At 38.4% G+C, this 26,476-nt stretch overlaps 1 protein-coding gene across 1 annotated transcript in view; it reads left to right on the top strand.

The window, feature by feature from the left end:
• Actr3 (actin related protein 3) overlaps positions 1 to 26,476 on the top strand; it is a 43,721-nt gene that overhangs the window by 5,746 nt on the left and 11,499 nt on the right. Inside the window, exons 2-7 of the mRNA XM_021197370.1 lie at positions 11,623 to 11,678; positions 13,563 to 13,687; positions 18,493 to 18,603; positions 20,796 to 20,891; positions 23,181 to 23,288; positions 24,593 to 24,736. Of these exons, the coding sequence (XP_021053029.1) occupies positions 11,623 to 11,678; positions 13,563 to 13,687; positions 18,493 to 18,603; positions 20,796 to 20,891; positions 23,181 to 23,288; positions 24,593 to 24,736 (640 nt within the window). The remainder of the gene's footprint in view (positions 1 to 11,622; positions 11,679 to 13,562; positions 13,688 to 18,492; positions 18,604 to 20,795; positions 20,892 to 23,180; positions 23,289 to 24,592; positions 24,737 to 26,476) is intronic.

Here is a 26,476-nt window from a genome sequence, read left to right as displayed (position 1 = left end):
TTGGTGTATAGCAGCAACTCTGATCTGTCCTGAATATGCTCCTGATTTTAACAATGAGTGAGTGTGAACGGGAATTAGGAATAGGAATTAGTTTTGCTCTTTGTTTTAGTTATTTATTTATTTATTTTTGATACTGAGTTCCATTGTAGCTCAGGGAGGCCTTGCACTTCTATCTCCACCTCTTGAGCAAACATTATCGTGCTGTGCTGGGCTTGCACTGCCACGCCTAGTAAGTATGGTTTTTAAAAACTGCATCAGAGTAGCTACTCTATACACGGTGCGTGGAGTCTTAAGGATTGGAACTACCACTGTGTGTTCCAGTGGGCTTTGTAGATGATTCTGTTCTTGTTTGTTGAGACCAAGTCTCAGGAGCTTACTGTGTGTGGCCCAACTCAGGGTAGTCTTCCTGTCTCAGTCTTACGAGTGGGGAATGCAAGTATGAGCCAGTATGCCCTATTTCCAACATGATTTTTAAAATTTATTTATTTATTTTAACACCAGCTTTGTTGGTGGATATTATATAGTAGTGTACAATTTTCAGTTGGCTACTGGTGATAGGGATGGAGCCGAACGTAGAAGTTTAAAAGACTGCTGCTTTTGTCTGTACCTTCCCTTTCACAGTTGCATGTTGTTTCTGTATGGCTTACAAGGACTCTGGTCAAGTGTTTTGAATTTAATTCAAGTTCTGCTGTTAAAGGACCTTTGACATAGAAGCGCTTTGGACACTTGAAGTCCAGGAGGCCTTATTTTTCTCACATGATTTAGCAATTGTAATTTCCTACCTTATTTATTTATTTATTTATTTATTTATTTAGGGACAGGGTTTCTCTGTGTAGCCCTGGCTGTCCTGGAACTCACCCTGTAAACCAAGCTGGCCTCGAACTCAGAAATCTGCCTGCCTCTGCTTCCCAAGTGCTGGGATTAAAGGTGTGTGCCACCACTGCCCAGCTACCTTATTTATTTTTATCATGGTTTGTTGCAATTACAATCATCAGTTAGCTCTCCCCCCCCCTCTTTGAATTAAAAGGTTTTAAAGAAAAAGAATGTCATGTTTTGTGATTATTTTCTTATCTCACACAGACTTTGGCCTGCCTGCTGTAGTTCTGGGTGCAGTCAGTGTTTTTTGCTTTTTTAAGAGGATGGAAGGATGTACTGCTAGGGTTTGGGATTAGGATTGTAGATAGAAGAATGAGGATTTCAAGATTGTGACCTAGTTAGGCTTTTGTTTGTTAGTTTTGTTTTTAACAAAACTTGTGGTTTTTTGTTTGTTTGTTTGTTTTAGGGAGAGGGTGGGTGTAAGCATCAGAGGAATTGGGTTTTTTCCTTCTACCATGTGGACCCTAGGAAAAAATACAGATACCTTGGCTTGGCAGCAAGAGCCTCTACCTACTGGACAATCTCTTTTGCCTAGGAATTAATTTTAAGAATCTTTAAATTTGAAAACTGATGGTTCTGTAGGTGAAGGCACTTGTACCTAACCTAGCCTGATGGTGTACACCAAATAAATAAATGTTGAAAAAAAACCCACAACAACAACAAAAAAAACCCAGTAAAATTGGAATAGTTGTATTTGTAATGCTATCTGTAGCTGGAATGAGGAATCCTTGAGGAATGAGAAATATAGGCACTTCTTTAAGTCAGAGAGACATTGAGAAGTTCTGGTAGCAGTTTGTAGACTGAAGCTAATGGAATGAGAATTGAAAGAATAGAACAGAGAGCTTAAGTATCATTGCTTCTTTAATACACAGTGTGAAACAGCTTCTGGAATGTCATGGTGGGAGCGAGGAAGCCAGCACACGTGGCTTGTGAGTCATCATTCTATTTAGTCCTGTGTTCTAAGAGGAGGGGAATATCTTTACAGTTGTGCCAAATCCCACTCCCCAACCAGTGGCAATGGTTAAAATGTTAGCCTGGAGGCAGAAGTGTGGAATGGCTAAAATGTAGCTTCCAGCAACATTTCCTGCAACAGAATTCCTCTAGTTAATGAAAACATACAGTGTGTGTAATTCTATTGGAACTTGTTAGGGTTTTAATGACACTACCTGTCTACAGCCACATGCATAAAGAAGCAAGAACAAACAGTAAAATGCTAATAACACTACAAAATGCACTCTCACTCCCCAGGTCTTTAAATATTCATGAGTTAGGGAGTGTAAGATAGGTGATGTCCCTGTTATAAATTTGGTTCTTTAGAAAAAAAAGTGATGGTTACAAATACTTTGTATTTGGTTGTTTTTACAAATACTTTGTATTTGGTTGTTGTGTAACTATGTGGGCCTTTACATCCTAAGGCACACACAAAAAACAACATTTCATAATAATCACTGGAGCAAAAAAGACAGATGACATTCTTATGTTCTCAAGAGGCATTTTGTGAAATTTTAATGATTTTTTTGTTGTTGTTTCAGAGTTTTTCTCCCAAATCAGTCTTGATCCATTGTCTTAATTTCAGCTTATTAGCTTTTTCATACTAGTTCCTTGAAACCAGTAAAGGAGTAGCATTGAGTTTGTGTACTGTGTCTTTTTTTACCTAGGTACCTGAACATACAGAGATGTGCTGATGCAGAACATTTCTTCATTTTCTTCCTAAATGCTTTTGTTTTCTTTTAAAAAGATATTTTTGTTTCCACCTCCTAATAAACTACAACACTATGCATTGACCCAGTGTTAACTATGAACAAAGGGTTTTTAAAAGGAGGGATTTAGGATACAAAGACCTTACATTTAGGCTTGATTTTTAAACTGTGAAAATGTAAACTATGTTTTTAGTATTAGTCTAAACCAGAGAACAAATACTTGCTTGTTTAAAGTTTAGAAATTATTTTAAGTAAATATAACATGTCTTGTAAAGAATTTTTTTTAAAGAATTTGTTTACTTTGTGTTACTTTCATAAATTAAGTGAAACTGTATACTGGATGGTTTTCTGTGTCAACTTAGCAGCTGGAGTTATCACAGAGAAAGGAGCCTCCCTTGAGGAAATGCCTCCATGAGATCCAGCTATAATGCATTTTCTCAATTAGTGATCAAGAGAGGAGGGCCTAGCCTGTTGTGGGTGGTGCCATCCCCTGGGCTGGTGGTCCTGGGTCCTATAAGAAAGCAAGCTGAGCAAGCCAGTAAACAGCACCCTCCATGGCTCCTGATCAGCTCCTGCTTCCAAGTTCCTGCCTTGTGTGAGTTACTGTCCTGACTTCCTTGGGTGATGAACAGCGATGTGATGTGGACGTGTAAGCTGAATAAACCCTTTCCTCCTCAACTTGCTACTTGGTCATGATGTTTTGTGCAGGAATAGAAACCCTAAGACAAATTGTAATGCATTTACCTAACTATTCACATAGAATTAATCATAGAGCTGAGCACTGCACTGGAGAATGTGTAGTGGGGAAGGCAAGCAGGCATGACCTCTGAGTGGGTGTGGTGAAACCTTAGACCGCCCCCAGTGACACTCCTCCTCCAACAAGACCACACCTGTTAACACCTTTCTCCTTCATTCAAGTAACCACTGGGTTGTGGAAATCAGCCATTTTAAGGTCCTTTGTAAGTTTGTTTTTGAGATAGCTATTCCTCTTTCAGAAACTTTACAGAAATAGATACATTTTGTGTATTTATATTTTAAAGGTAAGGATTCTGAGGTATTGAGTAGATCTAGAGCAGTGGTTCTCAACTTTCCTAATGCTGCCTCTCTTTAATACAGTTCCCTTGTGGTGGTGACCTGACCATAAAATTACGTTGCTACTTCATAACTGTGTAATTTTACTACTGTTATGAATTGTAAATATCTGATATGCAAGATAGTTGCTGTTATGTGACCCCTGTGAAAGGGTCCTTTGGCCTCCAAAGGGGTCATGACCCATATGTTGAGAACCACTGATCTAGAGTTTGAGCTCCAAGGTAAAGTCCTTCCAGAAACTGTTCAGGAATATACTGTATTCAGTAAGTGGTTAAATCTTTAATACAGTTTTAAAGAGAATTATTCTTAAGCATCCATCCTTTAAAAAATAATTATCTTTAGAACTACTAAATTTAGTATTGTAAAAGCATTTTGATGTTGATGATTTTTCTCTGGCTAACTCAAATGAATGAGACTGAGATTATAAGATTTATTTAATCAAGCTTTATGGCAACTGGCATAACTGGGCAGTTAATAATCTAATCCTCTAAACTAATCTGGCTACCTCCCAGCCAAAATCCCCAAGATCCTTGCATTTTAGTATTGGTCTGGCTCTCTGGGCTTCAGGTGTTCAGGTCTTTTCCTGTGATGTCTCTCCAGACCCCTTCCTCTTGGTGAACCCTTTCATCCTCCCCTTGTGTCTCTCCTCCTGGCTGGCAGAGAAGTCCAGCCCTGTTCTTTCTTCTGCCCAGCCATTGGCTGATCAGCTTTTATTGACAAGTCAGAGAATAAGTGGGAAGCAATGTTTATACAAACTTATAGCAGCTACTTAGAATAAGCTTTACAATGCCATGTCCTGATTGCAATAAGACATGGGGGCAGAGAAATCAGCATTTGAGTAATGCAAGGATAATCTTTACACAGCGTACAATAATGTTATGCCTACAAGTATAAACATGGAATGTGTAGAAAGGTTATAGTGACCAATTACAATGCAAATTAAATGAGGAATTGTGTGTGGTTCACTTCAGTATTCTGAGAATAAATACTGTGTCTAGTGAACATGTTGACAGTTGCAGATTAATTTTAGATAGTTCAGTTAGGGAAATAATTTTTATTAGTAGTTAAATGTCAAAAGGAAAGCGACTCTATTTTTGCAGTTTGAGTTTGAAAGTGAGTATCTACTGTGCATTGAAAAGGAACTAAGTGTGAGGTGGAGCACACTTACAACCCCAGCACTGGGAGGATGCAGGAGGGTTAGGAGTACAAGGTCATCCTTGGCTGCACAGTGAGTTTAAGGCTAACTTGGGACACCTGAGATCCTATCAGTCCTTTATTTTCAGCCACCATACAAAATATAGTAAGACAAATAATCAAATTTAGGAAAATAAATTTCTTTGGATAAAGAAAAGTTAACCAGACTCTGAGGCCTTGTTCTTTGGCTCTGAAATAATGATTGTGTAGTTGAAATGAAACTGTTTGAGTCGTAGGGTTAGATAGATGGTTATCTCTGGAGCACATGACATATTTGGGACCATTTTATCTAAAAAGCACACGAAGTTCTAATAAAGACATGAATGTTTACTGTTTAAAAGGCTTTACAGTTTTTGCTTTATAATGAAAGGGTAGTGGCAACAGCAAATAATTAGTAATGACCGACACTTTTATTGTCTCTAGAACACCTTAAAAGGCAATCTAATCTGCTGTATAGAGTTTAGAGAATGGTCTTTTAAAGCTGAATTATTTTATCCTGTGGCTGTCCTTGTCAGTATGTGTGAACGACCCTGCTCACCTTGTGTGGGTTCCTTTGCAATAGTGAAAGCCTTTTGTAAAACAGAAGAAGATTGAGCTTTTAAAAGGGGGAGATAAAATTTAAAATTGTTAGGAAGACTGAGAAGAATTAGAAGAAACATAGCTTAGTTTTGCTGCAGACACTTTGGGTACAGTAACATTAGCAACATTACTCCAAGACTGTGAAAAGAAAAGAGTCCAGGACTTGAGTGCAGGAACAAAGGAGAGTCCAGACAGAGACAGGCTGCAGAACCACATGAGACCTAAGCCGAGCCCTTGCTACACTCAGGATTCTAAGTTCTGATCAGACTAGCTGGAGTTAGAGCATGCATTGGAGTTTGTCCCTGATGTGTGATGAGTTAGTGTCTCTTTCCTCTCATACAAGTTTTACCTCCTACCAAGACTTAATTCTCACAAGTGGTTCCTGTCCGTTGGGGTTGGAAATTAGATTTTGGAAGGAAAAAAAAAAAATTAAAGCACTCCCAATAACAGAAAAGATAGAGTGCATGCTGTATGGCAGGCGCTGTTTCATATACCTGGGCAGTGTGGTCAGAGATCAGACTGTTGGGTGTGATGTGTAAAGGCTTACACTTGAGTAGGTTTTAGCGTTCACTAGGTATTACAATCATCTGTTAGTTGGGAGCACTTTCCTCACTCTGGGCTCACTAGCAATTCATTCCTTCTGCCCTCAGTACTTGGCATATTCTTTCTGATTCCTTTCTGTCTTTTTGTCAACTTTTGGGATTTCACAAAAAGATAGAAGCATAAAATTTGTAGCCTTTTGTGATTGGCTTTCATGAGGGAAGTATTTACTGCTGTGATCTGTGATGTTGGACAGGTATTATCTTATGGATTGGGAATTTTGGAAGAGATTATTCCAGGAATGAATAGAGGCATGTGGGTGAGATATTAAGGCCTAGGTCCTAATAGCACTTTAGGAGGTCTATGGAAGACAAGTCATTTGGGGAGGAAAATTCACTGATTCTTAGAAAGTGAAGTGTTGTCTATTGTTACTTAATTTTATGAGAGCCTTGTGAACTTAGATAAAAAGATTAGAAGTCTATTTCTGTGATCTTACAGTCTGTCATTATTGATGTGTGTAGGATTAGGGTCTAGACTTCAAATGGTAGAAGCAGCTCGCTCTTTCTTTCTCTATCCATTTATTTGTTTGTTTGTTTGTTTGGTGGCAGTCCTTGGTAGGGTAATATAGGTTAGCCCGAGACTAGTTCTGATCATCAAGTTGGCCTCAAATTCAAGAACCTTTTTCTCCAGCCTCCCCATACTAAGCTTCTGGAGTGGGCTATTGTTCTTGTCACACCTGTGTCCTTTTGATCCTAAGTTCCTCCCAGATTCCAAAAATTGAACTTGAAGGAACTTGAATAGTGTTGTCTCTGTTGACTGAGGGTTTAGATTTTCTCTCAGTATTCTACCAGGCTTTTTGTGTAAGGTTGATCATTTACTTGCAGGCGGAGAGAAAAAGCTTGGAGTTGTAGATTAGAAAAGCTTGCTAAGCAGTAATTTCTTTTTCCAGCTAATATTTGCTTCAAGCTCTCCTGTGGATTAGCTATGGCATTCTTACTCTAAAGTTCTTAATTGTGGACTCTACTTTTTGAGTTTGGTTATAGAATAAAGAGAAAGCAGTGGAAACTGAGCTTTTTAACAGGAAGTTATATTGGGATTAATCTGTAGACACTTTGACTTCCAGCTGGATTATAAAATTGTATACAATATACCATGCTATGTAAGGATAGAAGCACGTTTTTCATAGGCTTTCAGCTGCTAAGAAATTTTAGAAAATGGGTTTCACAGACGCAGTGGGGTGAATACATTCCATTCTAAGGTGCTGTGACCTTGTGTTTGTTGTGTTGTGCCATCTGCTTTAAAGTTGGGAAATGCTGAAAGAAAACTAGTGTCATCTTAGACTCCCTTCCTAATTCTCTGTAATACTGGGGATTGAACCCCAAGGTCTGGTTTATATGTATAAATCCACTACCACTGAGGCTCATTCTCAGCCTTCACAAGTTTATTTGGGGACAAGTGGAGCTGGGGTCACAGGCCCATACCACCACTACTTATGCTCTGCCCTTTCTGAATCATCTGCTGTGTTCAGAATATTAATACGTTGATTGTTCTTTGGCTTTTATCACAGCTCATTTTAATCCAGTTCATTTTAAAGTGTGATCCATATTCCTTTAAGTGGTTTCATATTTATAATCTATTGGTATTTTCAAGTATGTTATTTGTTATGAGATGCTTTTGAAATCAAAAAGGCACAAACTACTATATTAAATAAAATTGCTAGTGAGCCCAGAGTGAGGAAAATGCCCCCTACTGCCTGGTGATTGTATTACTTAGTGAACATGCTAAAACTTGGTTAACTGGGCTCTAGTCTTTCTCTTTTTCTTACTCCCTGCTTCCAGAATGCATTTAGATTTACTGATTCTTTATCACTGTCATTGTGCTGTTTGTTTCTTCAGTGGTCTTTTTTACATATAGGATACTTTTTTTTTTTAAACCTAACCAGTTTCAACATGTCCTTGGAATTTTCATGTTTCTGGTGATTCTTCCTTATTATAAGATACAAGAATATTCTTTACTTCATAAAAGCAAGGCTAGTAGCCAGTCTTTATCTGAAGGCTCATTTATTAATTAATTTATTAATGTATTTATTTATGTGTGTTATGGGCATTTTGTCTGCGTGTATGTCTTAACACCACATGTGAGCCTGGTGCCCTCCAAAGCCCAAAGAGAGTTGGATCACCTGCTATTAGAGTTAGGAATGCTTGAAGTTGCCCCATGGGTGCCAAGAAGCAAACCCAGGTCACTGGAAGAACAACTCATGCTCTTAACTGTTGACTCATCTCTTCAGCCCCCTCTTTTTTGTTTTAATTTGGTGGGGACTTTATTAACTCTTTTACAATTGAGTCATCTTAGAGAAATTGAAACAAATTCATATTTTTATCTTGCAGGCAGTAGATTATCATTTTAAGATTTTGGGTTAGGCTGTGATTTGTAGAGATTATTCTCTTCTGCTTTGTAGGAGTCCCAGACTTGAAAGCAGGACATCCTGTTTGAGGGTTTTGGGCTCATACAGTTTGAGGTTATCTTGTATTAGACAAGTGCTCCGTGTCATATGATGTACTCCATTCCATTTACCCAGCAGCGGAGAAGTATACCATTGGTCCTCTTCAGTGCAGTGCTTCTCAACCTGTGGTATTGACCCTCACAGGATCGCAGATCAGATATCCTGCACGACAGATATTCATTATTATTCATAACAGTAGCAAAATTACACTTATGAATATTAGCAACAATAATTTTATGGTTGGGGTCAGCCCAACATGAGAAACTATCAAAGGATCACATTAGGAAGGTTGGGAACCATTGCATTAGGCAGCTTATTAATAACCTGGACTCTCAATGTAATGTTCAAGTTTAATGTTGTAATCTTATTTCTGATGGGATCCCCATGGGAGGAACACGTCCATCAGTTTATGGTGGTTTTTATGTATGTGAGCACTACTGTCTGCAGACCTGTGGACAGTTCAGAAATGTTTGTTTCCAGCTATTATGGGAGTTCTGTTGTACCTCTGGTTCCCCCACACACACATAGAGATTTGATAGTAGTAATACATTTTGGATTGGAAGAATAAAATACTACTTTGTTGTGAAAGGGTATCAAATGTAAACTGCAATATAAGAGTCTCAATAGGCTTGTCAAATGGTAAGTTTGTCATAATTGTATACATTTAAAACTTAAGGTATCCATGTGATTTAAGATAGTGTAAGGAGTGGACAGGATGGAGAGAATGTATGGAAAGTAGAATTAGCACGGATACTTGTGTGTGCTATGTCAGGTACCGTGGTAAGTAAATTCTTTACCATGCTATCTGGTTTAACCCTTGTGATAGCCCAGTTAACCTTTTTACAGTCAAAAATTACTAAAAAAAATAGAGGCAGTTGGTTGTCTGGAGAAGTTGTGAAAGTTTCAGCCAGAGGCAGTTGGTACATAACCTGAATTTTCCAAGATGAGTAGGGGTGTAGTGGTTGTGTTGAGGGCTGGAGGGCAGTCATTTTATGTGGTCAGAGCAGGGATAATAGAGACTAGTGGCATGAGATGAGCCCAGCTCTCCAGCAGCTGTCAGCAGTTCTATGGTTCCAGAGGCTAACAGTATCAGAGCACTGGGAGGGCTTCTTAGGCATCCCGTTAAAGGAACAGTTTATTTGAGAGTTTTGCTTTTTTTTTTTTTTTTTTTTTTTTTAAAGGCATAGGCAGTGGGGAATATTTAAAGGTTTAGGTGACAGAGCAAAATCATATTTTGTACAGTCTGTGTTTCTCCTAATATTTATTGGTTGAGTGTATTTGGTATACTCAGTTTTTGAACTTAGTTTTGAGGCTGACTATCTCAAAAGAAATGCTTTTTTTTTTCATATTTGAAGTTTTCTGGAGATATTATTAGAGTTTAGCGATGTCACAGCAAATTACCTACTTCTATTTAGTAAGTTTGCGTATGGATTAATACAAACTGTTGCGACTGGCTCTCTAAAGCTTACTTGTAGTTAACAGTGTGCAAATTTATCTTATAATAGCTCTTAGCATGTTGTCAATGCTCCATTATGATTTCTAGTTATTAGACTAGTATAACACTCAAGTGATGTGAAATGACATTTAATTTTAATAAAAATCATCTCACTTTTGTATCTTACTTGCTTTGCTCCCATAGATGCAACCAAAATTCCTGTCATACATTTTATGAATAATTTGTGTCCAGATTATCAAATGTATCTCATATGTTCTTATTCTTCTCCCTTGTATTTATTTCACTTTTATGTAGGCATAGAACACTTTGCTTGTCGTCCTATACCTTGCTTTGTTCAGCTACTCCAGTGTATCTGAAAGTGTTCCAATCAGTACATAAAAGGGGCATAATAGTCATGGTGTAAACTGAGTGTAGTTTGCTAGTTTCCCTTTGGACATTTCCAGTCTCTTATTATTACAAACAAAGTTATAGAGAAGGTTTTCTTGCATGTTGCTTCACACATGTAGTGATAATCCTGTATTATTAGTTGATGGAAGTGGTAGTGGTTAGTGGGATAGCTCAGTGAGTACAGATGTTTGCTGCCAAACCTGATTGCCTGTAGACTTCTATCTTAGTCAGGGTTTCTATTCCTGGACAAAACATCATGACCAAGAAGCAAGTTGGGGAGGAAAGGGTTTATTCAGCTTACACTTCCATACTGCTGTTCATCACCAAGGAAGTCAGAACTGGAACTCAAGCAGGTCAGAAAGCAGGAGCTGATGCAGAGGCCATGGAGGGATGTTCTTTACTGACTTGCTTCTTGCTTGCTCAGCTTGCTTTCTTATAGAACCAAGACTACCAGCCCAGAGATGGCACCACCCACAAGGTGACCTCCCCCCTTAATCACTAATTGAGAAAATGCCTTACAGGTGGCTCTCATGGAGGCATTTCCCCAACTGAAGCTCCTTTCTCTGTGATAACTCTAGCCTGTGTCAAGTTGACACAAAACTAGCCAGTACAGCTTCTATCTCTGAATCCGTATGGTGAAAGAGAGAGAACTTATCTCTGAAGGTTATTCTCTGACCTCCACATTCATGCAGTGGCTTGTGTACACACAATAAATGAGTAAACTTACAAAGGCAGAGTGTGTGAGTAAAGGCTCCTGCTGTCAAGCATTGTGATCTACATTTAGTCTTTGGGACCTTCATGATGGAAAAGACACCCAACTCTTGAAAGTTATCCCCCGACTTCCATACCTGCATTATGGTGCATGCCTGTGCATGTATACATGCATTCATACATACATAATGTACATTTTTTTTGAAAGCTGTGGGCATTTGAGTTTGTAGAGCACTTGCCTAGCTTGTGCAGAGCCCCATGGTTTGGACCACAATACAGCAGAAAGAAACATAACTGTAGATACATATGATTTTGATAGTTTCTCAGTGTCGCATCTCTGGCCTTCCTTCAACTCACTCTGTAGTCAGGTTGGCCTCAAACTCACAGGCCTGCCTCTGCCTCTTGAGTGCTGGGATTGAAGGTGCACACCACCATTGCCTAGCAAGTGATTTTGATAGTTTTCAAGGCAGAGATGCTGAATGAACTAAACTTCTGAATATGTATATACAACAAACTCACTTTTTAACAAAATTGCAGAATACATATTGAGATTAGTGAAATTTTATGAAATTTTTATTTTGCAGATATACAAAACTAGGATATGCTGGAAATACAGAACCCCAGTTTATCATCCCATCATGTAAGTATTTCTTTTACTCCATGGCTGAGCTGATTTAAAGGTTTTCCTCATTTCATTGTCAAAGTAAAATAAGTCACCGGACATGCTATTATATCAGAATCAGGTATTTAGAAACATGATTGCCTGTAAATGGAACCTTATTTCCAACTCATTTAACTATTCATTTTAGGTCTTTACCAAATCTGCTAAGTATCTCTTTAAGGAAAACAAAACAAAACCCAGTAGTGAATTGATAATTAAATAGTTTCTGCTTTGAGGATATTGCTGCTACCTATGTGCATCTGTAACTGGTTATTAAGTAGCACAACTCTAGTACCAGCAGTTCAGCTAAAGTGACCTTCCTTTGGCTGGAGGATACCATTACTGTTCCCAAGACCTATCTTGTAGACATCTGATGCAAACGCCAATATTTCACAGTGACAAGCCAGTGGTCCTTGACTCAGCAGCCTCACTGTTTGCTGACACCCTATAAGCATGCTGTGTTTAACATTGTCTTTGGGAACTTTTGTTCTTTTCTGCTTTTGTTAACCTTCTAGTTGTAACAGTTTTAGTAGATTTAGATTGTTACAGGTATTTTTATTAGTAAAGGTATATATTATCCTCAGCGTTATTTTTGTATTTTTGATTTCCATCATCTTAAGGCTGTTTGCATAATTATTATGAATGAAGATGCTTAATTTGAATTCACAAAATTAAAACCTAATTAGACTACATAGCTGTTTTTTTTTCTTTCAAAACAATGTTTTACTCTTATTCATGTGTGTATGAGAGTAACTGCCATGTGTGTATATGGGTACCATATGTGTATATGAGACACAGGAGAGTATCCAATCCCCTAGAGCTGGAGTTATGGCAGTTGTGAATTAATCTGTGTGTTGAGAACTAAATGTGGGTTCTCTGGGTGAACTGTTTGCTCTCTTAATCACTAAGCCATCTCCAGCTCCAAAAAGTACACAGTAGATTTTACCTCTGGGAATAGACACAGAATTCTGAAATTATTTAAAGGGATTACTTTTTGTATTTAAGATTAAAATTTAGTAGATCCCCATTGGATAAGAATAGAGATGTAAAGAAGGCTTGTTTTTAAAAGTTCTTTTGTAGCTTTTTCTCCTTTTATTGATTAGTGTTATTCACCTTTAATTTCTTGATTATCCATTAAGCTTTACATTGACTTTATAAGATTACAATTTTATTTTGAGCTTATTATACGTATATTGAGTATGGTTGCATAGTTGTCATAACATGCATGTAGAGGTCAGAATGACTTTCTTACAAGTCAGTTCTCTCCTTCTATCATGTGGGTTCTGGGGATCGAACTTAGGTCATGAGACTTGTGGAACAAGTACTTTTACTCACTCAGCCATCATTCTGGCAGAACAGGATTCAGAGCTAAGCTAAGGATTGGTAGCAAAGGACTGTAATTCTTATTATTTGGGAAGCTAAGGGAGGCAGGTTCCAAGTTTAAGACTGTCTGGATAACTTATTGAGTTGTGTCTCAAAAGTAAAAAATTTGAAAAGGCTAGGTAGATAGCTTGGTGGAAGTATATACCTGATAATGCTTAAAACCCTAGTAACACGCATGCAGCCACAGAATTAGAATCAAAATGGATTTAATAGTTTTTGGAAATAGAGCTGAACTAGTCCCATAGTAATACATTTTGGGGGTTTATACGTGAGGCCTTGTCCCTGAGATGAAGCTGAGGTATTGGTGTATGGAAGGCATTTTGTCTTACGGTTTTTGTTCATTACTTGAGAGTTTTAAGTATTCTGGATCATGCTTATTTGTCGTTTTTAGTAACATTTTACAATTGAAGAAGGCAAGTTAAAAGTTGTTTCATTTGAAGAGATGAAAATGTTAAGATATCTAATTACCTTACTTCAAAGGTATTGCCATTAAAGAGTCTGCAAAAGTGGGTGATCAAGCCCAGAGGAGGGTGATGAAAGGCGTGGATGACCTAGACTTCTTCATTGGCGATGAAGCAATAGAAAAGCCCACATATGCAACGAAGGTAGGTTCCTAAGAGGGCACCTCTAGTCAGCTGGAGGCCGGTCTCTCTCACATTGAGTTTTCAGGGTTTTTGCTTAAAAATTTTTGAGACAGGAACTCACCTGGAGCTGACTGTGTAGACCAGGCTGGTCTTGAATTCAGAGATTTGCCTGCTTCTGCCTCTTTGAGTGCTAGGATTAAAGGTGCTTAAAGTCAAATTTAAAACCATACCTTGCTCTGCTCTCATCTTCCTAACTGTAAAAATGTCTCCTTTCCCTTCAGCTTTAACATATTGAAGTGGGTGGATTTACTTTTCCGTGCCTATTGCCTCTCAGGGCCCTCGGTAGGGAATGAGTGTTCTTTCATCTCTATATTACTACATCTAGAGAGATTTCCTTCTTTGATCAGATATTCATTTCTTCTAAGCCACGAGGGAATATTGTTCTTCCTCTTTCCTTCCCTGCCCTTTCTGTCTCTTGATTGAAATAGAACTTACACAGCAAAGCAAGTAGTTTTCATTATGCAGCTTGGAGAATTTATGTGGCTGATTGTACCAGGTAAGAGCAAATCTTGTAACACAGGTCTTCCTGTGTCTTTGTTCACAGCCACTGCTATAGCCTTGGAAGGTAAACACTTTCAAGCAGTCATTTCCTCCTTTGTGCTTTTCTCCCTTTGTAATTTTAAATTAATAACTACCCTACCATGTGTAAAAATAAATCGTTGCAGTTTTGCTTTGTGCTGAAAAGAAAGTAGCAAGAAGCAGCTTCTCTCCCAGGAATATTATGACGTGAGTAAAAGGAAAGGAAAACAGGAGAGGGCGTTGTAGGCATACACCATGGAAGTTGTTAGTCTAGTTGGGGATTTAGCAGTCCTTATGGGATAAATTCTTGAGCTGAGTCTGGAGTTGGGCAAGATGTACAGACAGCGATTAGGCAGAAGCTAGTACAAAAGGCGGCTTGTTAGGAAGACAGGGAGCAGCATAGCTTATGTGCCCGAAACCCAGAGGCTTCATGAGAGCCAGTTCCACCCACAGGTAACATTCATGGATATACTTGATCAACAGTGTCAATAAGTTCTATTTGGATTTGAATTTTGGCTGTGTTTCTTTTTAGCTTTGTGCTGTCATCCTATGGCTTAACTTTCTGTAATTTAGTTATTTATGGATGCAGTGGAGCTATTAGCACATCAGGGTTAGTGTAAACCTTGTTTAGAGAGAGGATGGCTATAAAGAAATTGTAGTACTCAAATAGTGAAGATTAATTATTTGAGGGAGGCACATATATTTCTGAAGTAATGATGTATGGCAAGGAATGCTTGTGACTTGGGCCAAGGCAGAAGTTCTCAACCTTCTTAATGCTGAGACCCTTTAATACAGTAGTTCCTCATGTTGTGATGATTCCCAACCATATATTTTGTTGCTACAGTTATGGATTGTAATGTAAATACCTGATATGCAGGATAGCTGATACTCAACCCCCAAAGGGTTCATAATTCACAGGCTGAGAGCTGCTGGACTAAGGCAAATGCTAGTAGGGATGAAGAGAGTTGACAAGGGTGAGAGTGTGTGTGTGTGTGTGTGTGTGTGTGTGTGTGTGTGTGTGTGTGTGTTCATTCACATGTGTACATTAAATATACAGGAAAACTCAAAGCTAAAAGTAAAGTAAAGGACTGTGTGTGATGCACACCTTTAATCCCAGCCCTTGGGAGCCAGAGGCAGAGGCAGAGGCAGAGGCAGAGGCAGGATCTCTGTGAGTTTGAGGCCATCCTAGTTGTGTATAGCAAGTACCAGGCCAGTGAGAGCTGCATAGTGAGACTTTGTCTCAAAACAACAGTAAAGTAAATCAAAATAGAGGAAAAATATATTGACCCCACACTTCCCTGTCACTCAGCTTTGGCAATTACAAACTTGTAACTGACCTTACTTTGTTATTTCATTCCCCAATTATTTTCTAGTCATTCATTTAAAAGTACTTGCCTGTTAACAGCATCTCATGGTTTTAGTTAAGAGTTTAGTACATTTCTCTGAGTGTTTCCTAATTGGTAAATGTTTGGGTCATGGTTAAAATGAGGACTTTCCACTGGATTTAGTAGTTAAGTCTCATGAGTCTTCTGCCCTATGACTTCCTTCTTTCTGTGTATGTATTTTATCCTTATTTCTTGGTTATTTACTTAGGGGGGAAATCAATTGTCTATTACATTTCCTGTATTCTGATCTTTTGATTGCATTTTTAGTGTACATTTGTCATGATCTACCATTTCTTGTTTATTTTTTATTGTTGGCATAGAAATGTAAAAATCTACATCAGAAGTATGCTAAAATTTAGTTTTTGAGAATATATAGTATATTAGAAGTACCTGTGAGGCAGCTCACATGTTGCCAGACAGTCTAGTGTGCAGGCTTTGGAGTTCAGAAACAAGATGGATAGGAAGAGATAAGGAAGACATCAGTTACTTTGGGCAGTGAATGTTGTCACCTAGGGGGGTCTACAGCAGGAGAGAAGCCTGGGAGGCGCACTAATTAGGCTTGAGTGGAGAGGAACAGAGGTACACTGCATGGAATATCCTATAAGATGTCTGCTGAGGCACTGTTTTAGAAGTATAATGGAGCTGGATGAATTTAGCTTTGTGAATGGTAGATCAAGAAAGAGTAACAGATGGGATATCATTTCTTGACTTAGGGAGGAAGAGATGAAAGGATAAGAGGCAGAAGTAAGATGGAAGAGACATTTACTGCTAAATTCTGCTTAGAAAACTGAAAGGGGTACATAACATGGTCTTGGAGAAAGCTGGAGGAGTGCATTCAAGATGACGGATTGGATGAGGTGGGCGCTAGAGAAATGGACCCATGACTATGAATGCTCACAGTTCTATCATAGGGCCCTCTGCTCATAACTGTCTGATACTCCAGCCCCAGGGAATAAGACACTTTATTTCTGAACTCTCAGGCATCTGCATTCACATGTATATAACACACAGAGGGACAACCATGTATACATAAATACAGGGAGTATTGCTAACATTATAGTAGAAGTTTACAGATTTGGTGAAGTAGATTCAGTTCCTCTCTTGAGTTTTCCTTTATCTGTAAAAGATATTAGGTATTACCTGCTGCTCAAGGGAAGGGTGCCTAGGGAACGCTGAGATTGGTGTGGTCAGAAGAGTCAACACTATGAAGTGTCACATAAGCAGAGTGGTTAGTGTAGGTGGACTAGACAAGGTGAAGTTCTTTTGCAAAACACAATAGCATGCTGTCTTAGGTTGGGTTTCTATTGCTGTAAAGAGACTTCATGACTAAGGCAACTCTGATAAAGACAAACATTTAACTGGCATACAGTTTCAGAGCTTCAGTCTATTATCATTGTGGGAAGCATGGTGGCAGGCAGGTAGACATGGTTCTGGAGGAGACTGTTCCACAGGTAGGCAGGAGGCAGCACTGATTCCAAACTGGGCAGAGCCTGAGCACTAGGAGCCCTCAGAGCTCCTCAACATGTGTCACTAGGTATCACGCATCCTCTAACAAGGCCACACCTATTCTAAAAAGCCCACGTGTCCTAATAGAGCCACTTCCCATGGGTCAGGCATATTGAAACCATCACACATGCCTTCTGAAGTATTTATTGCAGCCAAGGGTGCTCAGGACAGCACTGTGGCTAAGTTACCCCTTTATTGCTGCTTAGGTGTCGAATGTGTGAAAGGTAATCTGTCACAGAGAATCGGGACCTTTCTTGGTGCCTTGTATAAAATGTCAGTAACATTTTCAGTGACACCTAGATTTTGAAAAAGAGTGTATGTGACAGTTGTTTATTAAGTAGGTAGCTAGCAAGGTTCAAGCACCATAGTAATCACATAAAAAGGCAACTTAAGTTGAAGGAAATGACTTTTCCTTCATGGTTAACAGTTCCCATTGGAATGCTTTGCCCCATACATCTGTTAACAGTGGATTGAATTAGATTTTACTATTTCCTTTCCTTTCCCCCCCTCCCTCCCTCCCTCCCGCTTGCTTGCTTGCTTGCTTGCTTGCTTGCTTGCTTTCTTGCTTGCTTGCTTGCTTGCTTGCTGTAAAAGTGGATTTGGGAGTATATGTGCAGTATTTGGTTTTTACATAGCAACAGCTGGCAACCCAATTTTTCAAAGAAACAGTGTCATGAAGTAGTGCAGTACACTCTGATGTTGAAAACCATACGTAGGCTAGCACATGGTGTGGTGTGTATCCTGTGTATCCTTCCTTGTGAGTTCTAAGCCTCACAGATGTACTTGTAGATTGACTAATAACCCAGAATTTATTGATTCAACACAAACCTATATAGCTTTCTAAAGTAAATCCTAAATCCTTAATTATTATTCTAGTGTTAAATATTACATATTTAACAATGTTTTTATTTACCGATTTGCTACTATTATTATTTTGAGGTGACATTTCACTGTTGCCCAGAGTACTCTCGAAGTTGTGAGCTCAGGCAGTCCTCCTGTTTCAGCTTCCTTAGTAGCTAACACAGTGTGTGCCACCATATAAGATACCAAGTGTATACTGTGTTAGATATACAACAGATATCAGTTAATGAGCAAATAATTAAAGATTAAGAAAATTAGGATAAGGTTTAACATTTTTGACAATATTCATCTTATGTTTCAACCACCTGGATATATATTGTAAAAATAATTTCATTTCTCTAAGTATGTACATTTCTACTTAAGCATGTAAAGCCTCAGGATGACCTTGTGTTACAAAGAAATATATCTTTTTCTAGCATCTACTAATGAGCTAATAGTCTCTGGTTCAAATTTTTAACATTAATAAGACTTAATTTGTGAATTTTGTTTTAATAGTGGCCAATTCGCCATGGTATAGTTGAAGACTGGGACTTAATGGAAAGGTTTATGGAGCAAGTGATTTTTAAATATTTAAGGGCAGAACCTGAAGATCATTACTTTCTTTTGGTAAGTACACATTATGATTTATTGGAGACTCCCCCTTTTTCTAGATGGGATTTGTGTAAGCTCAGGGTGGCTTTAAACTCAGTATCATTCTTTCTTACCTTCCCAAATGCTGGGTTATCAGGCCTGTGCCTTGATGCCTAGCCTACTAGGAAAATTTTTGAGGAACATTTTAATGTTCTGGTGTAATTAGCAAGCATACTTTATCCTTTAAGTCGTCTTGTCTGCAAGACTTTGTTACATAAAACTGGTTCATTCTTAAGACCGGCTGGCTGCAGGTAGAGTAACAATGTGGCCAAGCACTAAAGTGTAATCTTGTAAATGCTTTTGATGATTAATATGTAATCGTTGTGCTATCACTTGAAAATAATTGTTTTATTCTGTCACTGACAAAATAATGTGAGGGAAGAAAGTTTGGTTTCAGCTCAGGTCCTGAGGCTCACTTCCATATTTGTTTGGCTCTGTTGCTTCTGAGCCTGTGCCTAGTGAGATAGAGCGGCTCTGGGAAGCAGCTTCTCGTACTTGCTTTTTAAAACTATTTGATAAGGACTTCTAACTTCCTAGTAGAATAAGTGAACATTTCCTTTTTTCCCCTTTTATCATCTCACAACATAAAATGACTATCATATTTTATGTCTTCTTTTTTTACTTGAGTATGAGTTTTGCTAATCCAGTGTTCAGTGTTTCATTATGGTACCTTGTGAATACTATTTGTAGCTGGACTGTAAAGTAAAAAGAAAATAACTGTGGACACCTATATGCCTACAATCTATGTGTAATAATTAACATTTCAGTATAATTACATTTAGCACAATTGTTTTGACATGCATTGGTTTATCCATCTGTTAATCTGTTTTGATTTTGAATCACATCAAAATGAGAAATATACAGATGAGAATCTGTATATTCCCTGTGTTCATGCTTAAACACTTAGTTTGTCCATCATCAAACAGTTCATTATTTGTTTATATTCTTTTTCATATAAAGTTTATTTATTATAAAAAAAAATTCACAAAACTAAATCATTCTATAGATTTTGACCAGGTGTGGCCAAAGAAAAAGGGCCAGATAGAGGTAGATATGTATGTAGGTATGTAGATAGATGGGATAGATAGTTTAGATAGCTAGCTACCTAGGTAGGCAGGCAGACAGATGGATGGATACTAAAGAAACCAAATGAGAGCGTGGTTCTGTTACAGCTATCCAGCTCTTCTGTAAATAGAAATAGCCATAGACCATACTTAATGTAGTCAGTAAGTATAGATGTGTTTCTCTAAAGTAATTTTTCAGAATTAGGTGATTGGCCCACCTTTAGTTTTAACAACTGTAGTTGTGTAAGTAACATATTATCAATACCTTTTCTAGTTAATTTATGCTCCTCATTCCCTAGAAGCAACCAGTAAGTCATTCTATTTTAATTTTTTTTACAAGTGATATTAATCTTGCCTATAGTTGGTTTTTACACTGATGAATTCATATAAGATGTGCTATAGTAAAATTTACGTCATGCAGTTAAGTATGACAGTCTGGCTCTTTGAACATTCTTGTCCTTATAGACACTTAATCTCATCTCTTTTGTGGATTTGCTCTGCTGCAGGGCAGACACTTAACTGGTATAGAACTCTGGCCTAGGGTGACTCTTCATCCAGCATTGTAATCGAATTGCTCCTGCATTCTAGCCTGTTATTCTTTTTTAATTTTAGTCATTATGGTTCTTGATTTAGTCTTAATTTGCATTTTCCTGGTGGTGACTTGTAATGATATTGAACACTTCAGTTTTTTAATTGAAAATAAAATTTTCAATTATACTAAAAATTATAATAAATGTGTTCTGATTACAGTTCCTTTCCCCCAGCTCCTAGAAGATCTTCCTAACTTTCCCACCCAAATCCATATCCTTTCGTTTCTATCTCATTAAAATAACAAACAAGCATCTAAAAACAAACAAGCCAGCATGGGGCAAAACAAACAGGGAACAAAAGAGCAAAGCGGAAGGAGCATACAGACACTGCGAATATGCTATTTTTGTATATGTGTACGTCTGTTTTTACTCTACAGTCTTCCTGTAGTCTTTGTATATTTCTACTTAATACGTTTAGTGCCTTTCAAATTATTTTATAAATTACTTCCCCTTTAGAAATTGCCTATAAAGTTCGAAGTTACCTGATCTATCTATTTAAAATATCATTCAATAGACTGAACCTCCACTGAATACTCCAGAAAACAGGGAATATACTGCTGAAATAATGTTTGAGTCCTTCAATGTTCCAGGCTTGTACATTGCTGTGCAGGTAAGTGGCTGATGCTTATTTAAGCTTGACTTTTACATTTTATCCAGGTTTCATTTTCTCCTAAACCATGCGTATCTCTTTTCCTAGAAAGCTTTAGTATACTTTGAATCACACCCTGTTTTCCTGAGATGACAGTTTAGACACGGTATGGCTGTGCTTCGCCTAACTTCTCAGTGCTTCTCATTGCTCATTTAGTAGTATTTGTTCCTTTCTTTGGTGTGCAAAGTCAGTGTAACCTGGTCGGCATATTAATATATACATATTCTAGTTTGGGTTCCTAATTGTTTATAAAAGACTTGTAGAAAATGATCACAAGACGTTTTTTACCAAAAGAGTATATTTCAAAATGAAATCTCAAAATTTTCTTTTTTTTTTTTTCCTTTTAACATACGTGAAACTCTTCATTGTTAAACCTTTAAAAATATTGTGTGGTGGTAAGCAGTCATTGTATTATTGAAATGATTTTGTTGTTGTTGTTGTTGTGGGGTGATAAGCCATGATTGCAATTTCAGGAGTCTGAAGCCACATGATTGTTGGGAGGTTTTTTTGGTTTTTGGTTTTGTTGTTATTTTGTTTTTAAAGGAGGGTGGTGGACTAAATACCTCTTGGTTCCTTTTATTATTACATTATAAGTGGGCAAAGTCAGTTTTATCATCTGTTTTTAGTTACTACTCATATATTTTAATTTTAAGAAATTACCTTTTTTAAAAAATGATACTCAGTTTACAAAAGTTACCCCCAGCTGGGCGTGGTGGAGCACGCCTTTAATCCCAGCACTTGGGAGGCAGAGGCAGGCGGATTTCTGAGTTCGAGGCCAGCCTGGTCTACAGAGTGAGTTCCAGGACATCCAGGGCTATACAGAGAAATCCTGTCTCGAAAAACCAAAAAAACAAAAACAAACAAACAAACAAAAAGTTACCCCCATTCCCACCCCTACCCCCACCCTGGAAAGAGTTGTTTTGTATCAGTCATGATGAGATTCTTGGTAGGAAAGTGGTATCACTGGTTTTCTAGTTAACTCACGGTGTCTGGAAGTGTATATGGCCTTTTCAGTTAAGGTACTTGTATACAGTGCTAGCTGCAGATTGCATTTAGGAACTTCTGAGTTCTGAGTTTTTAAGAGTCGTGCTTGCTTTACACAATGGAGTACTACTCAGCTATTAAAAACAATGAATTTATGAAATTCTTGGGCAAATGGATGTATCTGGAGGATATCATCCTTAGTGAGGTAACCCAATCACAAAAGAAGTCACTAGATATGCACTCACTGATAGGCGGATATTAGCCCAGAAACTTAGAATACCCAAGATACATTTTGCAAAACACAGGAAAAACAAGAAGGATGACCATCGTGTGGATACTTCATTCTTCCTTAGAATAAGGAACAAAATACCCATGAAAGGATATAGGTACAGAGACAAAATTTAGAGCTAAGATGAAAGGATGGACTATCCAGGGACTACCCCATCCGGGAATCCATCCCATCATCAGCCACCAAACCCAGATACTAATGCTCATGCCAGCAAGATTCTGCTGAAGGGACCCTGATATTGTGGCCTCTTGTGAGGCTATGCCAGTGCCTGGCAAACACAGAAGTGGATGCTCACAGTCTGCTATTGGATGGAACACAGGGTCCCCAATGGAGGAGCTAGAGAAAGTACCCAAGGACCTGAAGGGGGCTGCAACCCTGTAGGTGCAACAACGATATGAACTAACCAGTACCCCCTGAGCTCGAGTCTCTAGCTGCATATGTAGCAGAAGATGGCCTAATCAGCCATCATTGGGAAGAGAGGCCCCTTGGTCTTGCAAACTTTATATGACCCAGCACAGGGGAATGCCAGGGCCAAGTAGTGGGAGTGGGTGGGTAGGGGAGCAGGGGCTTGGGGGGGGGGTGTAGGGAACTTTTGGGATAGCATTTGAAATGTAAATAAAGAAAAAAAAATAAATAAATAGAAATGTAAATAAAGAAAATATCTAATAAAAAATAATAAGAAAAAGAAAAAAAAGTAGTGCTTGCTGGCTCATGGTAATGACAGGATATCGTGGTAGTTTGTGATAGTCTGGTATTTAAGCTTGAGCAAGGTAGTACTATGCATGTTACATACATGTTTGTGTCACTCTTGCTTATGGCTCTAGGAAGAGAGCGTTCCTTTTAAAGTCTGAACTTTCTAAGTATCCTGATGCAGTAAGAGGCCCATAAGCTGTATACAGTGTCATCACAGGTTACTTCTATAGACTTCACACCTAGCAACTCTTTAACAGTTTATTTTTGTCTGCCTTACCTTCTAGGCTGTTCTTGCCTTAGCTGCATCCTGGACCTCAAGACAAGTAGGAGAGCGGACGCTGACGGGTACAGTAATAGACAGTGGAGACGGAGTCACTCATGTCATTCCTGTGGTACGTACAGAAAATTGCTAAAGAGGATGTGAAATAGTATACCTGGAGGTAAATGGTAGGAACTGATGAGACCTTTACAAGACTGGAAGCTCTTCCTGGGCTACTACCATCACGGGCTACATGAGGATCTCGAAGATCTTAAGAGCATCAGCAGTGCTAAAAGGAGGCAAATGCCAACTCCTTATCATACTGTGGCTCCAAATCATAGCTATGTTTGTAACCGGTAAAGGTCAAAGAGCTGAGAACAGTGTTGTGGACCTCACACAGTACATAAGGCATGATCAACCCCAAATGTGATTTCATTTAAAGACCTAGGAAGGGGCAGAATAATCTGTGCTGACAGTCTCAGCTGGCATCATGGGTCATTTAGGAGGAAAATAAGGGCACACAAGAGGAAAAGTTCTTAGTGAGCTCAAGTAGCAAATGACAGCTTCCAAATATGGTGTACATGATATCTGTTAGCCACAAGCTTTCTGTGTGAGTAGTTTGCCTGTCCAGCAACTTCATAGAAAAGGAATTATATACTCTGGTCTTTATGACAGGCTGTGTTCACTTAACTTATGTTTTTGAAATTGTCCATGGTATAGCATATATGCTTCTTTATATTGCCAAGTCTCAGTTTACTTTGTGGATATATCCCCTTTTGTTTAACCTTTAGGTGTCTTTAATATCATATTAGGATGTACCTAACATTTAATGACTTTGTATAAATCATTTGCTAGCTATTTCCCCCCCCTTTGTGATATCTAAAATAATTGTTGTGGGGCTGATGAAGACATGGTGGGTGAGAAAGTTTGTTCTCTTCTGTATGAAGACCTGTGTTCAGATCTCTAGTACCCACATGAAAAGCAGGTCATAGCTGTACATACCTAATCACAGTAGTGGGAGGCAGAGGCATGGTATAGTTTCAAGAACCCAGTGGCCTAGCTAAAAACAGCAAGTTTCTGTTGAGTCAGATACACTGTCTGGAGGCAATGGTAGATGAAGACACCTTGAATCCTACCACAGCCTTGTAGGTGCTGCGACTTTAGCTATCTTGTCACAGCTGGCTAAGAAATGGATCTTAATTTTTCTAATCAATTTTTAGAAATACAATTTTTAAAAATTACTATGCGGGAATGAGGTGAGAATGCTTGTGCTGCCTGGGCCTGTGAGTGGAATTGGTTTTCTCCTTGCTCCTTTATGTAGGTTGTAGGGATTAAACTCTAGTTTTCAGGACTTGGAGCAAATGCTTTCCCCACTAAGCAGCTTACTATCTTGGGAACACCAAAGTAAATTTGACACTTTTTTCTCCTTATACGTAGGCTGAAGGATATGTTATCGGCAGCTGTATTAAACACATTCCAATCGCAGGAAGAGATATAACATATTTTATTCAGCAACTGCTGCGAGACCGAGAAGTAGGAATCCCTCCTGAACAGTCCTTGGAAACTGCGAAAGCAGTGAAGGTAAGCTACACACACTGGGTGAGCTGGAGACGAGGCACTGCTTCTGGGATGGCAAGGAATGCTCCTTCCCTACATGCTCTCATCAGAGCAATCCCTCCAAGTTGTTGTCTCTATATTTCTCACAAATAAATGGTTGATGATCACCTGCCAATTCTGTCAATTCTCTCAAATTGAGAGGGCTAGCATAAGAGTGTTTAAACATATACTTTTGTGATTACTCCTTTTATTAAAAGAAAAGATTTATTTTACCCAGAAATTATTACATCTCAGTTGACTCTGAAGTCCTTATTTTAATCCTAATAGTTTTTTGTTACAAAAATTGTTTTGATGTAATTGGCTTGTTGAGCTCTGCAGTATAGATGCAGGACATTACTCAATGTTGTGGAACATGACAGAAACTGTATGGGTATGTGAGGTATTTGATTAGGTTTTAACAATATATGCTCTTATATCATTTGTGTCATGCATGCAGAACTATTTTCCTTCTTTTTGTATAGCTTTTGGGATTTGTTATTTATCAACAAAGCTGAAAATTTTCTGTATTTCTCATGCTTTGAATATGTAAATCTGCTTTTACAAAAATAAGTCTCATTTATTTGCATTTCTTTGTATGACATTTGTGGAGATGTCTTTGTTCTTTCAAGTTTAACCATGAAGATGCCTTGACTACTTCCTTTATATTAAAGAGACTACTAAATGGTTTCTGAACTTTTTTTTTAACAAAGATTTATTTATTTATTTATTTATTTATTTATTTATTTATTTATTTATTTATTTATTTATTTATTTATTATGTGTAAGTACACTGTAGCTGTCTTCAGACACTCCAGAAGAGGACATCAGATCTTGTTACGGGTGGTTATGAGCCACCATGTGGTTGCTGGAATTTGAACTCCGGACCTTCGGAAGAGCAGTCGGGTGCTCTTACCTACTGAGCCATCTCACCAGCCCGTTTCTGAACTTTATATCAAGTTGATAACCTAAAAACTAAATATATGAAGACAGGATCACACCTTTAGTCCTCGCACTTAGGAGCAGAGACAGTCAGAGCTCTGAATTTGAGGACAGCTTAGTTTACATATCAAGATCTAGATTAGCCAATGCTATGGAGAGATTCTCGATCTCATTAAAAAAAACAAAAACAACAAAACTCCTCCAAACCACTAAATGCATAAAAATTTAATCAACACTATTATTTTTTAATTTCTTTGGGAAATCTATGGCATTAAAACAAAGCAAGCAAAAGGCTACTGAGAATTTAGATTTATTCCAAGGAAGACTGCTCATGCTGAAGATCTTTAAAAAAAAAAAAACTTCTCTAATGAAATTTCCATCTCCAAGATTTGGAGATAAGATGTGTCTGATGGTTTGTATGTGCTTGGCCCAGGGAGTGGCACTATTAGAAGGTGTAGCCTTGTTGAAGTGAGTCACTGTTAGTTGGGCTTTAAGACTCTCGTCCTAGCTGCCTGTAAGACAGTCTTCTGCTAGCAGCCTTCAGATGAAGTTGTAGAACTCTCAGCTCCTCCTGCACCGTGCCTGCCTGGATGCTGCCATGCTCCCGCTTTGATAATAATAGACTAAACCTCTGAACCCGTAAGCAAGCCCCAATAAAATGTCCTTGTAAGATTTCCTTGGGCCGGGCGTGTCCTTGTGGTGGCACATGCCTTTAATCCCAGCACTTGGGAGGCAGAGGCAGGTGGATTTCTGAGTTCGAGGCCAGCCTGGTCTACAGAGTGAGTT

This window comes from Mus pahari, chromosome 5 (assembly GCF_900095145.1).
Source record: "Mus pahari chromosome 5, PAHARI_EIJ_v1.1, whole genome shotgun sequence".
Taxonomy (NCBI): domain Eukaryota; kingdom Metazoa; phylum Chordata; class Mammalia; order Rodentia; family Muridae; genus Mus; species Mus pahari.
The sequence above is the reverse complement of the archived record's forward strand: the minus strand, read 5'-3'. Positions and strand labels throughout refer to the sequence as shown.